An 18285-nucleotide genomic window follows, 5' to 3' on the forward strand; every position below is an offset into this window, starting at 1 on the left:
ATCCAAAATGAAACGTCACCCCAAAATCCACTATATAAGAATAACTGTAAAAGTCCTTGGAATTTTCATACCAGGAGGTGAAATCTGTTACAAGTCTTGAACTTATATGCATAGTTGAGGAAGACTGGCTATTAAGAATACTTCCTCTTTACCTTTAGCCTAATGAATGGTATTTTTTTACGGCCCAAGATTTTAATCAGGTGGATGTGACTGTCAACAAAATAAAGCTATTGCTGCAGTCCTTCATGCTGGGGTCTATTTACTGTTCTTTATTCATTAAAATTTATTTTTCTTATATATGCTGGTTTCTTAGATGGTCCAGAGCCTGGCCACATGAATACTGAAATGTGGTCCATCACAAACCTCCAGCATTCTCCACAGAAAACACACAAGGCAAGTTTTAATTTCTTTGATTACAAATATCAATCCTTTTTCTCCAGGCTAGTACACGTTTCTTCACCCCCGCACGCTGACTCTCCTATTAGAAAACATCTTTTATTTCAAAATACAACAATGATTTGCAAAGCCGATAACCAGAATCACTTTTTAAAAATTATAGATCACTAGCCCACCAGCCAAGAGTTAATCGCTGAGATGGATCCTGATGATTTTGACTTAAGGCATATTTGAAAACCACTGACTTGAATTGTGTTCCTGTATCCTCAAAGACTGTGCATTTAAATAAGTTATATGGACTGTAGGGTAGAGGGTGATCTTCATGTAAATATAGAACAAAGGTAAATGGTATAAAGGCAGAATAGTGGAGAACTATTTTTCATTAACATTAAAAGCTAAAAAATGAACATATCAGACAGATGTATTCAAATGAAATTACAAAGTACATTTCAAAGTATAATTAACTTAGATTATTTGTTATTTTGGATTATCAAAACACCATCCTATTAGCCCTGACTATATAAAGACTATGGTTAAAACAATATTCCACTAGTTCTCATTTCCAGATGATCTTCTATCACAGGATACAGTAGGAAAAGATATATTCAAAGTGAACAGGAACTATCAACTTATGTGTGCATAAGTTAATCACCAATTGGAGCTGATCATTTTTAGATCCAATTTTCCCAACCCTAAAAAAAAAAGAACTGTTTAGATAATAACAGTTATACCATCTACATAGTTATACTTTCCCAAAAAAGAATAAAAATTCCAATAAAGGCACTGAACTGCTGTGGCTTGCTTTCTGAACCAGCTTTGATGATCAACTTTTTTTTTTTTTTTTTTAAACTAGTAAAAGGTCACTCAAAGAGGACACAGAATCCAATCCAAAAAGACTGGACCCCAAAAGGCACTGCTCAAACTGCTGATTTGGAATATTCAAAATACATTCTCTTCATCTGCCATCCCCCAAAGGCCCATTCAATATTTAAGGACATTTGCTGTACATTATACAAAAGGACCTGCAGGCTGATGTGAATAAAAGCTCTCCACAAAACCAAAATGTAAACCTGGAAAATGGATTATGACTACATGTCACTTACACAGATGGGACATAAGACCCTCAGTCAGGCCATGATTCAACAATACTATTACACCAAAGACTAGCCTAGCCCTTCAGGGAACCCTCCACCTACACCCATTCTGAGACAAAGGCCAAAGCACATTTAGCAGGGACAAAAAGAAACAAGAAAATATTTCCAGAAAGGACTAGTTACAAACAGGAACAAACCTGGACTCTTTACTCACCATTTTAATACTGCTGCCAACTATAACAGATTAAAATCTGTATACACAACATAGTGGAAAAAGTCCCAAAATGCAATCATTTCGGCAAAAGAAGGTACTAAGGATTACTACAATTAACATTGCTACAATAAAAACAATGGCAAACAGGGATTTGGCACCACATTTACAAAGTAAAAGCATGCACTGTTAATACACTTTAGATGTTTCCCAACAAAAAAGGCCATGGAAGATGGAAAACAAGGGGCATCTTTTACAGAACTCCCTATGACTGAGACAAACAAGCAAGAACCAAAGTGGTCAATTTAGTAGATCTGTAGCAGCAAAGTCACTGTTTCTGTTTGGAATTTAGCAATTTGCATTTCTAATCAACAGCTGCCCTGGGTGTGTCTGTATCCAAGAAACTAACTTTACATACTACATCAGCATTTACCTAGTAATTTGGTAATCAGCATAAACCAGGTTAACCTTAAACCATAAGCTTAAACAAAACTTAGCTAGAATCTTATAGAACTCTCCAATGTGATTACCATTTAGAAAACATAATGGTACTTTGAGCAGGAGAGTAACATAAATTTCATCCAAAAAAGCTAAAATCATAGCCCCAATAACCATAAAGAATTAATTATGGAAGTATTATGTTCTGACCATACCAAAGTTAGAAACAAAGAGTTCCTACTAAGAGGAATATTTTCAAGATGATCTGGCCACATCATGTGCATAGTTAAGGTTGTGTTTTAATAAAGATTCTTTTGCAAACAAAGAAATAAAATTTAGTCACATTATTCTCTTGGATGAAAAAAAAAACCTTTAAAAATGAACTACTGGTGGTTTGTTAAGAAGGAAAAAAAGAGTAAGCTACATATTAAAGTTCTGGAATGCAGCACCTCAACTTCACATCGGCCCTAAACTTTTGAGATTATGAAATCCAAGTGATGTCTTGATGATCAAATCATACTTTACAGTTGCTCCAATTCCAATGTCTGACTTTAGCATCTCATGTCAATTAAGAGTTCCCTAATACAGAAGATTGTGCTAAAGAGTGCTAATATTCTGCATGCTGCTGCCATTCCCTGGTCCCGTTCATGCTTGTAGCTGCCCACTGAGACAGCAAAAGAAGTCTGGTCTCAACACTCCACACTGTAATAACTAGAAAAGAAGAACATTCTTAATTAGAAAAGCTTACAATGTCAAGAGACATCACTATAGAACTAGAACTAAATTGTCTCAAGTTTTACCTTTTATTAACATCCAACCCTCTTCAGTAAAGTCCACATTCCTTTAAGTTGTTTTTAATGATGACATCTGTAACAGCATCAAAAACAAACTGCACATTCTTGGTGTCTGTGGCACAGGTGAAGTGGGTATAGATCTCCTTGGTATCTTTTCTTCTGTTCAGATCTTCAAACTGGCACTGAATATAAGCAGCTGCTTCTTCATATGTATTGGAACCTGAAGCAGACAACCAATATTCTCAGTTCAAATCCTAACAGCTGCCTGAATTCAACTAAGTCAGGCCATCACCTAAGGGAATATAACCCAAATGAATATAAGACAGATTTCTTTATTTCTGTAATCATTAGGTTATTCTACAATCATCAGACTTTTCTTGAGAGCGGACTAAGTAAAACAAAATTATCACAAAAAAAGATCTTGGGAAACAAAACCTTTTCTTTTCCTCCTTTCATTTAGATTTTTCAGCTAAAAAACCTAGAATGCATAAAGGAGACTAGGGAAGTAGGAGGACACATTGCTAGAACACAATTGTTTAAAAGGTCAGAGAGGGATCCCTGGGTGGCGCAGCGGTTTAGCGCCTGCCTTTGGCCCAGGGCGCGATCCTGGAGACCCCAGGATCGAATCCCACATCGGGCTCCCGGTGCATGGAGCCTGCTTCTCCCTCTGCCTGTGTCTCTGCCTCTCTCTCTCTGTGTGTGACTATCATAAGTAAATAAAAAAAATTTAAAAAAAAAAATAATAAAAAAAAATAAAAGGTCAGAGAGCCCGTGCTCCTCCGAGTGATCTTCAAACAATTCAAAACAGTTAATCATGCTTCTTTTCAAAATCATACCAGTTTTAAGGGGGCTTTAAAAAAGGGGGCCAGGGCTTAGCTTCAGAGCCTTTCAGCAATAACTTAATGAAAGGTAAACCAGTACATGTAAAAGCGAAAGGGGCTTGAATTTACACACTTTAAAATGTATTTTTGTGACATATAAGTTACATCTCAATAAAGCTATTATTTTTTTATAAAGGGGGGAGAGACTCAAAAGTAAACTTTATTTTCAACATTTGTAATTAACACTCATTACCACATGCTTCCTACACCATCTCATCTACCTGTGAACCTTTAGAATAGCCCTAGAAACTGACTAGAACAGGAAACCTCAACAAATACAAGTCTTCACTCCTGTAAACTAGAGGCTGTTTTCAACAAATAACATCTATGAAATTAAGTGATATTAAGCATGACAACAAATGCCAAAAGCGAAGTGTTTAAAAAAAGACTAAACAAAGAAAAACTTAAGAAAGAAAGGAGTGTTATTTAAACAGAATACTTAGAGAAACAAAGGAAGATAGGTTGGTAGGTGCTTGAAATAGGTTTCTTGAGATGAGCAGAACTTCTGTAAATTCAAGGAAAAACAGCACTGAGAAGCGAATTCTGTCTGGCAGGAACAGACAGTGATCCTTGGGCAATGAGGACTGTTAAGACTTCTTAAAAGAAAAATGAAGTCAATGGAAAACAGGCTTGGAAGGTCGCCCCCTCTACTCCAAAAAAGGATATGACACTGAGGGCTCTTTGCTTTGTGGAAGATTCTCAGTCAGAACACTGGCAATCCTCTTAAGTAAGATTTCTCTCCGCTTTAAAACTTGGCTACTTTCTATGAACTCCCCTAATTCTCCCCTCCCTCCAGATTCTGGCCACACTGCCAACTTCCCTGAGAAAACAAGGGCCAGGGGCTTAAACTATACCTCGACTCTTGAGCCGACCACCTCACTTAGAAGTCACCTATATCCCCACATATTTCTACCTTTGGTCTTACAGTGGTCTTCCTTCCAGTTCAAAATTTAACTCCTCTACCAAGATTCTTTTAAGCTGAGGTGAAATTAATATAACATACAATTTTAACATGTACAATACAGTGGCATTTAGTGTATTCACAATGTTCTGCAACCACCACCTTTCTCTAGTTTCAAAACTTTTTCACCAACCCAGAAAAACACTCCATTCCCATTAAGTAATCATTCTTCATTCCTCTAATTCTATGCTCCCCCATCTCCCGCTAACCACCAACCAATCTGCTTTGTCTATGGATTTGCCTATTTGAGGTATATCATATAAAAGGAATCACATAAATGTGACCTTTTGTGTTTGGCTTCTTTTCACTTGGCATAATATTTATGAGGTTCATACAATGTATCAGTACTTTATTCCTTTTTATTATTCTATTGTATGGAATTCCACCTACTTACAAATCTTGCTCCATTAATTACATCTACTTTTTACAACTTCTCTTGTTATAAAATCTTACCTCTAAGCATATGAACATTCTTTTTTTTTTTTTAAATTCATAGAGACAGAGACAGAGAGAGAGAGGCAGAGGGAGAAGCAGGCATCATACAGAGAGCCTGACGTGGGACTGGATCCGGAGTCTCCAGGATCACGCCCTGGGCTGCAGGCGGCACTAAACCGCTGCGCCACCGGGGATGCTCACATATGAACATTCTTAAATCTTTCCTTCTCCTGTAATCCAAGCTGCTCAAGAGTAGGCTACACCGGTCTTCATTTCTTTACTTCCTACTCAAAAACTCACTGCCCTGGCTCTGCTCTCACTGACACTGCTCTCAATAACACTCACCATCTCCTGGACCACTAACTTCAGAGGGCATTTTTCAATGTGTATCTTACTTTGTCTGCACTAAACATTACTGACCACACTTCGCTTCTTAGTTTCTCAGTTTTTGATAATTTGGCTCTCCTGGTTCTTCTCTTTGTATCCAATATAAACCTTTCTTTCTCTCCTGCCAATAGTCTGGTATTCTCATTCTTTCTGTGGTCTTTTCTGTCCTCATTCTGTATCATCACCCCATGTCATTTCATCCATTTCCATGTTGTAGTTATACATGATCTCCAATCAATATATCTAAACCCCAATCTCTCATAAAAGCTCCAAGGCCACGTATGTATCTACCTATTAGATACCCCCATCTGGATTTTCCACAGATGCTTCAAAATCAAGATTCCTAAATATCAATTCAGATCATAGCACCAGCAGCCAATCAAGGCAGAATTCTACGAGTACTCTTCCCACTTCCTTACCCTAGTGACACTCTTCTACTTCATTACAGAAAGCCTTTACAGGGTCTGCTCAGCCAACATATGTTCTCCTTCCCTGAAAACACCCAACTCTGATCTAAAGGTTATAGTGGTGCAGCCCGGCATTCATATTTGTGTCCCTAACTTTGATTGAATGACTGGGCTAAGGATTTTTGCCTAAATTAATACTGGCCAGAATCTCTCTTCTAGAAATTTGAACTTGGGGCCAGCCACTATCAGTGTACCCTGGTCTTCTTTTTTTTTTTCTTTTTAAGATTTTATTTCCACATAATCTCTACACTCAATGTGCAGGGCTCAAATTTACAACATGAGACCAAGAGTCGCATGCTCTACTGATTAAGCCAGCCAAGTGCCCCTAACCTGGTGTTTTGAATACAGGAGAGATACTGTGGCAGGGCCATCTTGTATCACATAAAGTGAGTAGCACAGAAGGCTGGTAAACAGAGAGAAGAATAAAGATACACAGAGAGAAGGAGAAAAAAAAGAGACAGGGAAAAGGTGCTTCCAGAGTCCTTGACAGCTTTCTATTTCTTAGTTCTAAATGCATTCCTCTTTTTTAAAGGAAGAACTCCCTTTAAAAAAAAAAATTCATTTATTTGAGAGAGAGAACACACAGGAATAAGGGAGAGGGGCAGAGGGAGAAGCAGACTCCCCACTGAACAGGGAGCCCAAAATTGGGCTCAATCCCAGAATCCTGGAATCATGATCTGAGCTGAAGGCAGACACTTAACCAACTGAACTGCCCAGGTGCCCTCTAAATGATTTTTTTTTAACATTTTATTTATTTATTCATGAAAGACACAGAGAGACAGAGACACAAGCAGAGGGAGAAGCAGGTTCCATGCACGGAGCCCCATGTGGGACTCGATCCCAGGACTCCAGGATTACACCCTGGGCCGAAGGCAGGTGCTAAACTGCTGAGCCACCCAGGCATCCCCCTCTAAATGTATTCTTTTTTTTCCTAAATGTATTCTTAAGGTATGTCTGCATTCTTGCCCTTGGCTTCTAGGATATATCCCTGTATCTTCACCTAAAGTTTTTATTTGCATCCTAAGAGACTCCTTACTAATTCAACTCCCTACTATCTTTATTGCTATTTACTGCTTATCTTTCTAAAGCACAGTTTCCACTATATCATGTACCCCAATCAAAATCCTTCAATAGCGCCCCACCATCTCCATATGAGATACAAGGCCCTCCATGAGCATCTCTGCCTATCACTCTAATGACTCTTTCCCATCACATTAAACTCTGGCAATATCAAATTCTTTCTAGGTTCCAAAAACAAAAATTTTTTTTAACAAATTTACTTACTTTTATTAATAAATGCAGGGCCTGAACTCATGACCCTGAGATCAAGAACTGAGCTGAAATCAAGAGTCGGATGGTCAACCAACTGAGCCACCCAGGCACCCCTCATGACATTTTTTTTTACCTCCCTATTTTCATATACACTATTCCTTCTTCCTAAAAAGCTTTTAATTCTCTGTCTGCCTAGTGGTCTCTAATTCATCCTCTCATTATCTCACTCCAAATGTCATTTCCTCTAGAAAAAAGGAAACACACCAAATTTTTATTTTTATCTTTCTCTATTTTCTTCAAAAACTGAGGACAGAAATGTAATATACATAGTAAACTCAATTATATCTGGAATAGCACTTTAGACTTAAAGGGTCTTAATCACATGCTTAATGCTAATATCACTACCAGTGAACACTCTCCATAAGGACATACATACATTGTTCAAAATAAAAGACAAATTTAACAATGTCACTGAAGTGTTGATCTAAGATGTGTACCTCCAACAAAATCATTCAGGATCCCTTACCTGTGTATTCTGGATAACAGATAGTTAATGGACTCCTCTTTATTTTTTCCTCAAAAAGGTCTTTCTTGTTGAGGAAGAGAATGATTGAAGTGTCTGTAAACCATTTGTTGTTACAAATGCTGTCAAACAGTTTCATACTTTCATGCATTCGGTTCTGAGGGGGGAAAATGATGTCAGTAGCAAAAGGTAAAAGTGCATGAACTGTTCATGAAAAAAACAGACCAATAAGTTTTAGAAGAACTGAATGGCACTCATGGAAATAAGCTAGACACTGATAACACAAAAGCTAAGTCAATCCTCATTTTCGTAATCCCTGGAAGTTGGGAAGTGGGAAGAAGACTGGCTAACAAGAGGCCTTAATCCTGCCCACATACTCAATGTGCTGTCCTACCTCTTAAAGAATAAGAAGGGCATGGATCAATATTTTAAGTCTAATCTCACTGACAGGAAAAAAAAATTAAGGAATCAAGATTTGGTTCAATGAGCAAATGAATGCACATCTTCCTACGAATTATTTTCTACTTCCTGGCTACATTAAACAGAAGATCCACATACCATCTCCTCATCCTCAGCCAGAACAAGGTCATAATCACTGAGGGCCACACAGAAGATAATTGCTGTCACTCCCTCAAAACAGTGAATCCACTTTTTTCGTTCTGATCTTTGGCCACCTACATCAAACATCCTGAGTAAAGGGAAAGAATGCACAAATTCAGCAAGGTCACAAATACACCTCTCCCTAAACTGAAGTGGTTAGAGAACTTCCCACTAATGTATATTCAAAACTCCATTTATAATAGAAAAGACAAACAAGGAGCAGATAAAATGCAGTCAAACTAATACTGTGGTTAAAAGTAAAAGAGAACAACATGAGAAAATAAAATCTAGGAACAATCAAAATCCTCGTTTTAGGTAACTAGTTGCACTTCCTTTAAGTTTGTTATCAGGAGTGCCAAAAGTCAGCAGAAAAAGCACTGAAATGGACTAAAGGAAGGAGGGGGGAAAAAGGACAGGAAAAATAAAGAGCTAAATAATACAACTTAAGATAATAGTAACAAAATATTAACATTTATTGTTTACCATGGTACCAAACATGATCCTATACATCTTAAGTACACTAACTCCTTTGACCCTCACAACACTGCTGCTAGTACTATTGTTTCCAGTGCACAGATGAAGAAATTGAGGCACAGGTATGGTAAATAACTGGGTCTAGGGCACACTACTAGCAAATGGGGACTGGGACTCTGAACCCAGGCACTCTAACTGCAGCACCCAGGCTCTTAGCCGTAACACCATTCGACTCCCCAAAATGGTTTACCTCTTCAGTCAAAGAGAACAATAAAAAATAGAAATATCCAACTTGCATTCTGCTTCCAGAAAGTTTGTTTTCCTTACTTTTTAACTTTCTTTTTTTTTAACTGAGGTATGGCTGAGGTATGTTTTCCTTACTTTAAGGAAAAAATATTTCAGAGATTAATTACGGGGGGAAAGTAAACTGTTTTTCAGGGTAGGACTCTTAAGAGCCCAATATAACCACTATTTCCCAACTCTATGTCCTAGTTGAATCTAATCAATAATAACAAAGCCTCAGCTGTTCACAGATTTTATGTTCCACTCCTGATTAGTTTCAGTCCACCACTCCCTTCTGGGGGGCTTACTTGACATCCTGGCCCACCTACTGCACTTCTGTCAACAGTGTCCTCATCTACCTCCTACAGTAAGAGGAACACCTGCAGTGCTCTACCTCTAGCTAGTACCAGCATCTGAGGAGGTATGTATACAAATGATTAGATGCTCTGAAGATAGATGTTTAATGACAAGGACAAAATTTTAAAAGGTAAACTTTGCCAAGCTGGTTTAGTATGCCAGATCTAAAGTGACTCAATGTCTATTTCCAAAGACTTTTCCCCTGAAGATCAAGAGAAATAAGACATAACTGAGTTTACAACCCAGTCTTTTCTTGTGGTTGATCTAGCATAGGTTTTTTTCAGCCTTTGGACATGACACTTGGAATGATGCAATCACAAGTTGGCTTTAATACAAGATCATATAATAGGTTTTAGGAAAGCAAACATCACATATGCCACAGAAATCTTTCAAGGAGAGACACATGCTGGTACAGCAATAATTTCAGTTTATCCCTCTGTTGTCTTCTACAAAGTCCATAAAAGTTGCAGAATACCATGACGTCCCAAGGGTGGGCTTTTAGCACATATAACATTTACAATATAATTCACTAACAGATCAACATGTTATAAACATTACCTCATAACTGAGAGGCAAGTAAGCAATTACACAATGCCTTGCATATAGCAGATGCTCAATAAGTGTTTGAATAAATGGATAGTGGTTTTGCCTAGAGAGAAGAGGAAAAGGAAGAAGTGATAGTACTTCATAACAAGATCTCTATGCCAATAATAAAGTGGGTGTGGCATCTTAACTAGAGCTGGCTACTGATTCTGACACAAGACCAACAGGATTTACCCAACTAAAGATCAACCCATGTCAACATCAACAAGAATGTTTCCCACACTAAATAAAGTTCACCACATTTAATTATAAATGGATTACTGATCTTGTAGTACACAAAAAGACATCTCATTCTTATAGGTTGCACAGGTGATAAATTCATATGGCCTTTGCTACTCTAGTTAAATATATCAGTCCTAAAAAAATAAGCAGCTCTTCTATTCTACTAATATTCAGCTGAACTATTTTCCTGCACCATGTTTCAGATCTGTTTTGGTTTATTAAGATTTCAAGACCTCAAATGGTATCTAGTAATACCTGAACTCTGTAGATTTCACAAATCCTGTGAAGTAACTGTTTTCAGAGAGAAGAACATGGAGAAGCTCTCAGCTAGAAATTACAATTTTGTGCAAAAGTGATGATTATCACAGACTACATACAAGTATAATGAGGTAGCTGGAACAAACATCATATATTGAAGAGAAGTTTATTCCTAATCTTAAAGGTCACAAAAGCAGAAAACGGGAACCAAAAAGACAGTTATTTACAAAAGACCATTAACACAGAGACAAGATGAAGCCTATTTTAGAAAGACTAATGCTAATGAGAAAGTCCTTTGTATTCATGTACTAGAATTCTCTCTCTCTAAAACCACTTTTTATGTTATCATACTTTACCAAAATACCTCTATGTCTATATCAATTTTCCATTCATACTACATTAAGAACTTAGTTGTACATGACATTATGCACAAATCAGTCCAAGAGCCATGACAATATTAGCTCCATTCCATTAAACTTAAAGGGAAATGTGCTTTGGTAAGGAAAGATCAACACTGGTGAGTAAAGCATTTCTATTTTAATATCAAAATGGCAGAACAAAGCCACATCACTAAGTATCTATACTTAGTATTATTGTTACCCCTTCTAAACAACAAACATTCAATACCTGTTTTGACGATTCCAACAAAAAAGCAGCTGAAAAGACTAAAATTAAAAATAAAATAAATAGATAACCATGTGATTACTTTTATTGATATTTACAACTTAATTTTGAATTTAAATTTCTCAAATAGACAAAGGTATTTGATGCTATTTGGAGAAAGAAGAAAGGTTTGGGCCCTCATTCAGTTAAAATTCAAATACTGGCTGATGAATATGATGGTTGGTTAGTTGGTTGTTTTGATGATAGGTTTTTAAAGCAAAGAATATGGCCTGGAGAAATTTTACCCTGATTAAAGATACAAACTAAAGGAAAGATATTTGTAATTCGCACATCTAGCAAAATAATGACTTACTTGAAGTATAGGTCTTTGAAGGTGAAATGAGTTTCCACAATGCCTGTGGTCTTCACTCTTGTCCGCAAGACATCTTGCTGAGTTGGAATGTAGTTGGTTTGGGATATCCTATCCAAATCATTTAGGTAACTAAATAAAACACACATTTATTTTAACTTGGTGAAGCTAACCATGTACACACCAAATCAACAACCTAAACTAGTTCCTTGCCAAAAGTAGATTCTAAACCTGTCACTAAAGTGGCAGAACAAGGGATCCCTGGGTGGCTTAGCGGTTTGGTGCCGCCTTCGGCTCAGGGCATGACCCTGGAGATCTGGGATCGAGTCCCATGTCGGGCTCCCTGCATGGAGCCTGCTTCTCCCCCTGCCTGTGTCTCTGCCTCTCTCTCTCTCTCCCTCTCTCTCTGTCTCTCATGAATAAATAAATAAATAAAATCGTTTAAAAACATACAAAATAAAAAATAAAGTGGCAGAACAAAATCAGAGCTTCGGTATCACAGAAATGATGAGGAAAAAAATGTGAATCTAGCATAGGACAATTAATGTAGGTTTTATAAATGCCACACAAAGGGGGTTTTAATTCTACCACAATTAAGCTGTGAAGGCCAATTAGAAGGAAACAAATATGGAAATGTCATTCTTATTAAAAAAGATTTCTGGGGTGCCTGACTGGTTCAGTCAGTAGAGCATGTGACTCTTGATCTCAGGGTTTTAAGTTCAAGCCCCAATGTTGGGTGAAAAGATTACTTAAAAATAAAAAATTTTGGAAAAAAAAAATCGAGAAAAACCAAAACAAAAGCCTTCAGACATTTAAAGTTAATAGGTCATTTGTATGTTCTGACATTTGATGGGACATTAGAGAATGGTGTTTGAATTACTAAAATTAAAATGAGAACTATGTTCAATAAGAATATTTTCTGGTTTTATTCAGGAAAAAAAAAGTTGTGGGTTTTTTAAAATCTAAGTCAAAAATATTGTAAATACTTCCAAGAAATTTATTCAGGGAATTAATTAAAAGACGGCTTCAAAGCTAAGTTAATTTTTTTTAAAGCTAAGTTAAATTTTTGGTAATTTCAGATTCCTAAAGAGTTTTTAGCTAGAAAACTAAAGAACAGGTAGCACTATTATAAGTGAATCATTAATGAGCCTCTATAAAACTAAGTACTACCATCAATGTTAAGGAATCAGGCAAGTCTCAATCAAATATTATGGAAAAAAAATTATTTACTTTTATATTTTTATTTAAAAGATTTTATTTATTCATTCATGAGAGACAGACAGAGAGAGAGAGAGAGAGAGAGGAAGAGACACAGGCAGAGAGAGGGAGAAGCAGGCTCCATGCAGGGAGCCCCACGTGGGACTCGATCCCGGAACTCCAGGATCATGCCCTGGGCCGAAGGCAGGCGCCAAACCGCTGAGCCACCCAGGGATCCCCAGGAAAAAAAATTTATAAATCACATGTTCTCTGGTGTAGTTGAAGGATTTAGAGCTTAATGAACGTATGATAAAAAATAATAACAATCTAGCTTTCATGACTACTGGGAGAATTATTGAAACTACCAACATATGCAACTAAAAAATATTAAAAGGTGGGCAAGATTAGAAATGACAAATACCCACCATTTCTTCGACATGGATGGAATTGGAGGGTATTATGCTGAGTGAAATAATTCAATCAGAGAAGGACAAACATTATATGGTCCCATTCATTTGGGGAATATAAAAAATAGTGAAAGGGAATAAAAGGGAAAGGAGAGAAAATGAGTGAAAATATCAGTGAGGATGACAGAACATGAGAGACTCCTAACTCTGGGAAACGAACAAGGGGTGGTGGAAAGGTAGGTGGGGGGGGGGGGGGTGACTGGGTGACGGGCACTGAGGGGGGCACTTGCCGGGATGAACACTGGGTGATATGCTGTATATTGGCAAATTGAACTCCAATTTAAAAAAAAAAAAAAGAAAAAGAAAAAGAAAAACGAAGACAAAAACAAAAAAAAGGTGGGCAAGAATCCTGAAATTTTTCTAAGGTTAAGTTTTCATTTCAAGATAACTAAGTTTTTCAAATATAATTTAACTTCTTCCTACAACAACTTAAATAAGAATGAAAGATAGGAAAATGTGAATATTGGAGAAAATACCTTAATACTTAAAAGTGCCTCCAATTAGAACAGAGATAGATACAGGTACAAAGAACTCACCAAGTTTCCAAAAGGCACATTAAAAACCTACATTCAGAATATAGATCTTATATATACACATGTTGTATAAGAGGCAAAATCAGCACATCAAAGCCTCACACAAGTATTAATTACACATTCTCTCAAACTATTTAACACTTAACAGAATTCCCTTGACAAACAGATGCTTTGACTTCTTACTAAGACTCAACATTCTCTGTACAAAGTCTACTATTGTGATCTGGCCAAAGATTTATTAGTGGTGACCAGTACCAGAGAAATCCATAGTGCAGGCCAGCCACAGAGTTGGATGCATAAAAAGGGATATCACATTTCTAATTTCCCTCACTAGCTGGCAATTAATGCAAAGTCCTTATGCAGAAGGAACTGCATTGGAAGAGATCCAGGATCCAGCTGCAAAAGATTTCTCTCCTCTTTCACTTACTTATTATAAACTACCATGGAGCTACTTTTCATGGTACTAATTCTCCCATTTACATTCCAAGAGGCAATGTTGTTCTCCAAGTCATACAAAATGACGAAGGGCTTGTAATTACCCTAACCTGAAATCATGCAACAGACTTCTAAAAGTGTCTGTTACTTAAGGTTTTGTCAAGGACAGACTCTGAACTTTCTTAGTGTCACCAAATTATTTTCTATTATGGAAAAATTACTCACTATGAAGCAGAATCATTGAGCTGATACTCCCTGGATCTGCTGAAACAAGCTTGCACGCCACCGTCTCGCCATAACCGTTTAATCACTCCTGCTAGTTCTAGAGTCATGACTCCTTCTTCGGCACTGCCAGCCAAAACAAATAATTGCCGGGCATCATCCTGAAGAAAGAAGTTAAGAGACAGAATGCTTCTCCGCTCCTTAAAGAACTTGACACGCACATTATATGTTTCATTATTTTAAGAGAAGTATTGAAGAGATCTTTCCAGGCAGGGCTGTCTGAGAGAATTTACAATGAAGTCACTCCCCCTACTCATTCCACTGTAGTTAGAAGTGCAGAGCTGAGCTGAGGAATGATTTCAGTCCCCCCACCACATACCACTATCTCCTAAAAAGATCTCTTCTGAGTGGCTTACATATCTCCACCCTGCTTACTCATAGCTTTTTGACAGAAAAAACCTGGTCTGTGATATAAACACATGTAACACATTACCATTTTGTTAACAAACCTACAATAAAAATAGAAACAAAAAAACTAGCATGTAAGAGGTAAAGTCTAAACACTTCAGAGCGAGTAAAACATTAATGGAGTTTAAGGAAAGTGTTCTCTTCTTCCTCAGCTCAGACAGAGGAACAGGAAGAGGAGACTGAATTATTTAAGAAGTCTAGAAGCCTAGGGGGGAAAATAAATCCCTGGGGGCAAAATTCAGTTTGTAGATTCCCCAAGGAATAATAATCCTTCAAATAAGAGAGGGGGGGGGGGAAAAGAGCAAGAGGAAAAGAAAGTTACAAAGAGATGTGATCAAAACTCATGAGTCAAAAAGCTTTATAAGTGGCTAACGTTTTTAAACCTAAAACATGAACTGTAAAGAGGACAGAAAAGGGCTATGAGAACTCTGATTATTTTGCTTTATTCTACCTACCCTTACTTGTCAAATAGTTTAAAAACAAACCCAGGTCTCAATCTTTAAAAACAAGATAGAAGAGAAAGGAACAGAACAGAACCTGGCGCCTGGCTGGCTCATTCAGAGCATGCGGCTTCTGATCTCAGGGTTGTGAGTTTCAGCCCAACACTGGAGATAGAGATTACTAAAATAAATAAATAAAATCTTTAAAAAACCCCATATACTGAAATCTCATGGGATGCTCTCCCCACCTCAAATCTCATATTTATCTGCCTTAGGAGAGTTCCAAATAACTATTAAGATGCAGATACTAAAAAAATACCCATACTTACTGGGTAAAGGAAAAGTAAAGAGGGAAAAGGAGCAATTGGTTGTATCGTAAGTGGTCATTAGGACAATAAACTAGCAAGCAAAAAGCATTTCAGACCAGAGGTGAAATCACAACCCAAAACTCCTAATACTTGTGTGTTTCCAAAACTCATGCACCCAAAAGTATGCAAAAAACAAGACTAACCATTGTGAACTCCAGTTAATGCTGTCAAACTCAAGATCTTCAGCCAAGTAATAGCCCTCCTCTAGAAGCTGCCTTTCTTAATAATAACACTTTATGCCCATCCTTCTCTGAAACTTCATCTAACATCTATATTCCCCTCTTCTCTTTTCAAAGATAAAAATTTTAAATAAAGGAACAAATGACAGAGGAAAGTTGAAAAATTACACAAATTGGCAAACATACTCAATATTGAACATGTCCTTCTATGTCTAATGCTTTAACATGTGAAGACTTTACAGTCCATTCTGAAATTTGAACTATGCTCATACAGCTATTCAAAACCTCAATAAGCATTACATTTTACTAGTGCAATTCTAATTATAAAAACTTTAAAAGAGAGAGAGCTATTGCTACATATTTCTGCTGTCCTGCCTTTGTAAGGACAATTTTGAGCAGAATCACTTTCCCCTTACCACTTACATCTCCTCCACTGACCTACTCTTGCTTCTCCACAATAAACCCTCTTTAGGCCTTTAAGGAGGCCCCTCTTTACAATGAACTTCAAACCTCCACCTTTAAGCAGATATGAAAAAGCAACCTACCCCTCACCTGGCTCTATTCTTGTCCATTCACTCTCTAAACAGCCGTAAGAAACTAGATAAAGAGAAACTTCAAAAAATTACATAGGGTTGCAGATTAGGATGGGTAGATGGTGGAAAACTAAGTGATTCAGGAGGCCTAACAGGAATGAAGGAGATGTTGACCGCATCTGGTGACATAGGAGTGTTAGGACCCAAAGAGGAATGACACTCATTTGATAAAGGGAAGGAACGAAAGGAGAACAGATGCTGTGGTCTGAATGTTTGTGTCCTTCCAAAATTCATATGTTAAATTCCAATGCCCAAAGTCATAGTATTAGGTGATGGGGCTTTGGGGAAGTACAACTACAGTCATGAGGGTGGAGGTCCCATGAATGGAATTAGTGCTCTGATAAAAGGGACTCCAGAGAGCTCCTTTCTCCTGCCATGTGAGGACATAGTGAGAAGTCTGCAACTGAAGAGGACCCTCACCAGACTTCCCATCTGACCTCAGACTTCCTGCCTCCCGAAGTGTGCGCAATAAATGACTGTTGTTGATAAGCTACTAAGTCTGTGGTGTTTTGTTACAACAGGACAAAGACAGAAAATGTCAACTGTATTGGTGACAAAGTAGTGTGAGGACCCAAACATTAATAACAACCAATTTGACAAGGGAGAGACAAGAAGGGAGAGGTTCATCAAGAGATATAAAAGAAGACAGTGAAAAATTAAAAAGGAAGGAATGAAGAGAAGACATAAAGAACTGAGATGGAGAAAAAGCCAACAAAGTGAGGGAAAGGACTAAATACAGTAGCATCGACCAGTTATAACGGATCTGGCAAACAAAACAGACACGCAGAGCTGGGTGACAGGAAGGGATAAGAAAAGGGAAGAAAATAATACTGGGGGGGGGGGGGGGGGTAGTGGCCAGAGGGAAGAAAAGAAAAGCAGGAGGCAGAGAAGGGACAGAAAGATGTAAGACAAAAATGCATTGTTCATTCTTACATTCACAATCCCATTTTCCCCTCAGATGCTTAGAAAAAGTCTCAGGATGTTATGCTATGACATCTTTTGTTACAAAAACATAAAAGTTGTGCCTCACATATTTCCTTGTCCCCTCTTCTGCTACTCTTCTTTCCAGTCATTTTACAAACTTAGCCCAGCTCCTCTTCCCTTAGGTCCACTTCTAGTATCCCTAATCGAATACCAACCAATTACAACTATCCTTTAGTGATTTTTTCCCATCAACAATTTCTCCACTTATTTACTGAATATTAATTTGCATTTATAATAGCTTGTTAATGGATAAATCAAGAGCAGCTAAGAGTTCCTAAGCTACTTCACGGACACACAGGCTTTGCCTTTCCAGGCAGCCTCCCCAAGTCACCCCCTTTTGTTGTCTATAGCACTCTGAACACAGCTGATGAGTCCTTTAGTTCTAGGAAATCATTCTTAGGATCAGCGTTCTCTCAGTGCAACTAGATATAAAAGATCTCCTGCCTTCATTTTGGCCCTCTTCCCATTGCAGCAAACATCCTAATTCACAAATGAGAACTTCATGGTGCACCACGTATTATGATTCATCAACACAACTTTTGAGTATCTGACATGTGCAAGAATTGTCCTAGGACATGCAATAATCCAATTGTATAGGTTACAGTCCAACATAGTACAGTGATATAGTATTTTTGAATACCTAAAAATTGTACCTAAAATTTTGACTTAGCATTCATGTCCTTCTCAAGTCTGATATTTGCCTTTTATCTTTACGCCACAGAAAGCAGATCTACCTCTTTTAGATTATTTTAATTTACTAGTATTTACTAC

General features: G+C 37.5%; 1 protein-coding gene across 2 annotated transcripts in view; it reads right to left on the reverse strand.

Annotated features, from left to right (window-relative positions):
• Positions 1-818: 818 nt before the first annotated feature.
• GNAI3 (G protein subunit alpha i3) overlaps positions 819-18285 on the reverse strand; it is a 39285-nt gene continuing 21818 nt past the window's right edge. For both annotated transcript variants that reach the window (XM_038541067.1, XM_038541068.1), the window contains exons 4-9: positions 14486-14643; positions 11632-11760; positions 8418-8547; positions 7863-8016; positions 2940-3153; positions 819-2850 (exon numbers count right to left, since the gene is read on the reverse strand). In XM_038541067.1, coding sequence (XP_038396995.1) covers positions 2963-3153; positions 7863-8016; positions 8418-8547; positions 11632-11760; positions 14486-14643 — 762 coding nt within the window. In that variant the 3' untranslated portion in view covers positions 819-2850; positions 2940-2962. The remainder of the gene's footprint in view (positions 2851-2939; positions 3154-7862; positions 8017-8417; positions 8548-11631; positions 11761-14485; positions 14644-18285) is intronic.

The sequence above is a fragment of the Canis lupus genome, chromosome 6 (assembly GCF_011100685.1).
Source record: "Canis lupus familiaris isolate Mischka breed German Shepherd chromosome 6, alternate assembly UU_Cfam_GSD_1.0, whole genome shotgun sequence".
Lineage (NCBI taxonomy): Eukaryota > Metazoa > Chordata > Mammalia > Carnivora > Canidae > Canis > Canis lupus.